General features: G+C 57.4%; 1 protein-coding gene across 3 annotated transcripts; it reads right to left on the bottom strand.

Moving 5' to 3' along the window:
- Positions 1-760: 760 nt before the first annotated feature.
- On the bottom strand, positions 761-4,957 carry EMC4 (ER membrane protein complex subunit 4). Of its 3 annotated transcripts, none has more exons than XR_008744877.1 (6): positions 4,765-4,956; positions 4,564-4,663; positions 4,272-4,425; positions 3,483-3,643; positions 3,191-3,358; positions 761-943 (listed from the first exon to the last, which is right to left on the bottom strand). XR_008744877.1 is itself a non-coding variant. In XM_055791411.1 (6 exons), the coding sequence occupies exons 1-5, from the start codon at positions 4,836-4,838 to the stop codon at positions 3,323-3,325; spliced, it is 525 nt and encodes a 174-aa protein (XP_055647386.1). In that variant the 5' UTR covers positions 4,839-4,957; the 3' UTR covers positions 761-943; positions 3,291-3,322. The 3 variants fall into 3 exon arrangements, 2 of the variants coding, with proteins under 2 accessions (XP_055647386.1, XP_055647385.1); XM_055791411.1 differs by having other exon boundaries at positions 3,291-3,358; positions 4,765-4,957; XM_055791410.1 differs by having other exon boundaries at positions 761-3,358.
- Between the last annotated feature and the right edge of the window lie 200 nt (positions 4,958-5,157).

Below are 5,157 nucleotides of genomic sequence, written 5' to 3'. Positions count from 1 at the left end.
AATGTCTTTGATATATTGATATACCATCACCCCTTGTTCTGTGGGATTTGTTCTTAATTCCTTAGCTAAAACCTGGTGTGACAACGTAGAGCTGTGTTTGAATCCTTGGTGTAGTCAGGGAATAGCGTACTGTATTCCATCCCACGTCAAAGTGAATCTCTTCTTGATCCTCAAGTTGTAACACGACCATGAAAAATATATCCTTTATATCCAAGGCAGCCATCCAAGGATGGGCTGTTCACTGTACAGGAAAAAATCAGATACGTGACAGGACGCAGTGTTACGTGTCTGATATTTCCATTCAGTGGAGGATAACCTACTGCCAAACGCTAGGTGCTGTTCGGCTTCTGCGTGGCCACACACGGGAGTTATATGGGGAAAGTTTTCGAGGCAATATCCCGTCATTCTAAATCCTAGGTAAAAGTAGTTATGCCTAGCGTAGCTCCAGGGCTGATATGATATTGTCATACGTTGAGTCAAAGCACTTGCAGGTCAATTTTGGTGCAGCCTGTAATAGGGAAGCAGCAGACCCCTCAGCTGGTACTTCACCTATAGAGACTAAAGAGTTTGGGGTCCGATGGTTTGTCATTTCACGTGTGTAACAGTCTTAGCAGCCTAACCTTAATATATCCATACCCAACATATTTGTCTGTTGTCATATAACCACGGGCGGCAGCCAAGCCCCACACAGCTACCTGCCCTACTGCCCCCCCAGGAGCTGTTTGGAGAGAATAAAAGGGTAAAAGTAGGAAACTTGGGCTCCGGTAAGGACATTTTAATAGTTAAAAGCAAAAGCTGCCCGCAAGCAAAACGTAAGGAAGTCCTTCCCATCGGCAGGCAGGTGTTCAGCCGTCTCCAGGAAAGCAGGGCTCCATCTCACCTGACTCTTGACTTGGAAGGACAAACGCCATAGCTCCAAATGTCCCCTCTTCCTCTTTCTTCCCTGCAGATTTTATTGCCAAGCACATACTGTACAACGTGCGGGAGGGAGGCTCTGCCCTATCGCAAGCTCCCCTGTGCAGGGGTTGGGGGGGAGCCTGTGAGTGCCACTGGGGGGGTCTGGTGTGCTCTGGCAGGGCACTGGGGTGTACTGGGAATCACTGGGAGGGCAGCGTGCTATATTGGGATGGGGCTCTGGGCCACGCTGGGAATCACTGTGGTGCCCTGGATCATACTGGGACTGCTGGGAAGGGCACTTAGCTATACCGGGAGACGTGGGATGACACTTGCAGGCTCTGGCTGTTTCAATGTCGGTATCGTATTTTCATCTTCGCATCTTTAACCAGGACTGGCACTGGAGGAAGTCGAACTTGGCAAAGCTCACCACGCTTTCGCCATCTGTACCCCGTGTAGTTATGGTAACCCAGCTGCGCACTTTCGTGTAGGACCACCCGGCGAGCCGAGTGCTCTTCTAGCTGTCTGGGCTGTACTGGGAGTCAGTAGGAGACTTTGGGCTCTACGGGGAAGGTGCTGGGCCACACGGCATGGAGCTGGACCATACTGGGACTCACTGGGAAGCAGTGGTCCATTCTGGGAGGCATGGATCTAGGGCTCTGGGCTATGCTGGGGGGCATGAGGAGGCTCTGGGCCATACTGGGAGAGTCTTGGGCCATACTGGAAGGTGCTGGGAGGCATGGGGGCATACTGGGGAGGAGGGTTCTGGGGCTGTGGGCTGCGCTGGGAGGCAGGGGGAGCTCTGGGCCATACTGGGAGATGGGGGGGAATGTTGGGGGGGGACACAAGTGGGCACTGGTGCATACCAATGCTTACTGGTGGACACTGGGGAGGTGGAATGTGTGCCACATATGCACATGTGACAGAGTGACTGAATGAGTGAGTGGGATTGGCTGGTGCTGCTGGTGGCCAGAATAAAAGAAATGGCAGGAACGGGAAAAAAAGGGGGGAATGGGGGATAAAGCAGGGCAAAAAGCAGGGAGAAAGTAAGGAAAGAAAAAAAAAAAGAGATAAAAGGGGGAGATAGGGGAGAATACGGAGACAAATGGGAATAAGGGAGTAACTGGGAAAACGACAGGATGGAGGAAGAAACTGGGGCAAGATGGGGAAACTGGGGAAAAATGACAGAAAATGGAAGACATGGGTAAATGGGAAAAAGGGGGGGAGGAGCCGAGTGAAAATGGGGGGAATGGGGAAAGAAATGGGGCAAAAATGAGTGAAAATGGGGAAAAATGTGGGGAAAAAAACAAGAGAAAAGGGAAACACAGTGAAACACTGGTGCACAAATGGGCAAACAGTAGGGAGAAAACCAGGGCAAAACCAAAGGAAATGGGGGAAAACAGGGTAAAATGGGGCAGAAACAGGAATACCCCAGGGGAAAACAGGAACATAGAAAACCGAGAGAAATTGTGGGAAAACAGGAAAAATGTGGGGAAATGGCTTGGGAATGGGGGGAAAGGAAGGAAATGGTGGCAAAGGAGTAAACCCAGGAAAAAACCAGAAGAAACTTGGAGAAAGTGAGGGAAATAATGGAAAACAGAGAAGAAATGGAGAAACAGGGAAAACAGGGGAAACGGGAGGGACAAACCCGGGCACAAACAAGGCAGAACAGGTCAAAACCGGGGGAAAAAAAAAAGGCAAACCCAAGGCAACAAGGGGCAAAACCAGCCAGTTACGGGGGTTGGGGCAAGAACTGGGAGAATAGGCCAAAACAGGGCAAGCAAATGCGATCAAATGCCAGTCTGGGTCGTAACTCTTCAAGTAGGATCCCAGTATGGCCCCAACACTACCAGTGTGGACGCAGCGCTCCCAGTATGACGGCAATGTGAGCTACACTTAAACTAAGATCCTAGTATGGACTCAGTATTCCCAGTACAGTACCAGCCTGGGCTGCACCTCTCCAAGGATGATCCCAGTATGGGCCCCAATCCCAGCGTTGCCAGTATGCAACCTAAGGCCCAGTATGCACTCAGTATGGGCCCTGAGGCTCCAAGTGCAGCTCCAGTGCATTCCCAGTGTGATCCCCAAGGTTCCCCCAGTGCTCCCAGTAAGGGCCCTAAGGCTCCCAGTATGGGCCCCAAGGCTCTGACTGCTGCTCCAGTGCACTCCCAGTACAGGCCCCAAGGCTCTCAGGGCACTCTCAGTACAGGCTTCAACACTCCTGCAGTGCACTCCCAGTGTCCCCAGTATGGGCCCTGGCACTACCAGTACAGGCCCCAGCGCTCTCAGCACATACCACCAATAAACGGTTTTCGCTTCAACCCATCCTGGTGCCTCCTAAGGCTGAACCTCCAAACCCTCTGAATTTTTCCCCAGAGTAACTTCACCAGCCTTGCCTCTGCCTTTACTGGTGGACAGGCGAGTTGGGTCACAGGATCAGGCCCCCCCCAGTGAACTCCATCCGCTGCCAAGGTAAGAGAGAGAGAGAGAGAGAAGGGGGGTGAGCGGGGGGACCCTGCCGGCCAGGCCAGCGGGAACCCTGGCGTGCAGGGCAGCGGGGGTGGGGGGACCCTGGCATCTGGACGCACCTGTGGTGGGGCGACGAAGGCCAACCAGTCGGAAGGGCGGGTGGGCAGCAGCCCCATGGCCTGGCACTTGTAGAGGGCCAGGGCCAGCCCCAGCCCGTTGCCCACCAGGAACACCAGCCCCTGGAGGGCCCGCCGGCTTGAGCTTTCCAGGGCCTTCAGTGCTGCAGGGGGAACAGGGTGGGACACTGGGACTGGGGGACCCCGTCACTGTCACCCACGTGTGGCACTGCAGGGGACCGGGGTAATGATGAGTGGGGAGCAGCCGGGGAGCATCATGGGGGAAGCGGTGGGGGAGGCGCAGGGTGGATGGCATGGCGATGGCTGTCGAGGAACGCATGGCAGTGACAACGTAGGGATGACTGTCACATGGGTGACTGTTAGGGGGTGTGGGGCAGGGTCTGACATACAAGTTGACTGCAACAGGGTCAACTGGGGGCGGGGGGGATGCATGGGGGTGAGTGATGTGGGGGTGACTGTTAGCGAACACGGGGGAACAACTGACACGTGGGCAACCGTTCAGGGACACGAGGGGGTGACTGTCACAGGTACAACTGTTGAGGGACACGTGGGGGCAACTGACATAGGGGCAACTGTTGGAGGGGAACGTATGTGGTGGGGTCTGTTGCAGGGACCACTGCTGGGAGATATGTGGGGATGAATGTTGCCAGAAGAGGTACGGGCCAGGGAACCACCACAAGTATTTGGGCGAACCGTCACATGGCAGAGAACGACCACGGGGGATCACCCAGGGAGCTGTCACCCGGGGCTGTAGCGTGGGGTTGTACTCACTGGCAGAGAGGGACATGAGGGCCTGCAGCGGCCGCCAGCCCATCATGCACACCATCATTGCAGGGAAGATGGAGATGGTGTTGCCGGCCATGTACATGATGAACAAGTTCATGGGGATCTGCTTCAGCGGCGCCAGTGCCACGTCCCAGCAACGCTGCAGGAAAGAGGCCAACGAGGCGTCCGCCATGTGGGGATACCTCGTACCCAGCCATGGGGGACGGGGACGATCCCCTCCACGGGGGAACCCGGCGTAGGGGACGTCCCTCTCCCTCCCGGGTCCCCCCCCGCCCACCTTCTCCATGAGGATTTTGTCGCTCTCGTGGACGCCGCCCTCCCCCAGCTGCCGCTCGGCGAACCCCAGCGGCCCGCGGCCCTCGGCGGCTCCGCGGGGCCTGGGGGTGGGATAGAGGAGGGCAGGTGAGGCCAAGGAGCTCCCTGGACCCCCCACATCCGCCCCCCAAATCCCCCCTCCCCCCACACCCCGGGGCCTCACCGCCCCCCCGGCGCCGCCGCCAGCTCCAGCGACCACTTGAACCGCCGGCCCCGAACCGCCGCCGCCGCCGCCATCCTGCGAGCGCCCGAACAGGAAGCGGAGTCACGGGGCGTGTCCCGGCAAACAACCCCGGGCGCCTGGGGCCTACGCGGCGCCTTCGCTACGCCCTACCCCATAGCAGCCCCACAGGAACCCCGCAGACACCGACACCCCCCCCAGCCCTACAGCAGCCCCGCGTCCTTCCTTATAGCAGCGCCACAGGCCACCCGCGCCCTGCAGCTCCCTCCCGGTCCGTTCCTGCCTGGAACTAAAGGTTCCGGCCGCGGGTTCCGGCCGGGGCCGGTGGCGGGGACGCTCTGGCCGCGCCCCCCCAGCCCCCGGTCGCTCCAGCTT

This window comes from Falco peregrinus, chromosome Z, assembly GCF_023634155.1.
Source record: "Falco peregrinus isolate bFalPer1 chromosome Z, bFalPer1.pri, whole genome shotgun sequence".
Lineage (NCBI taxonomy): Eukaryota > Metazoa > Chordata > Aves > Falconiformes > Falconidae > Falco > Falco peregrinus.
Note: the sequence above shows the minus strand (reverse complement) of the source record. Positions and strands in the feature narration are given on the sequence as shown.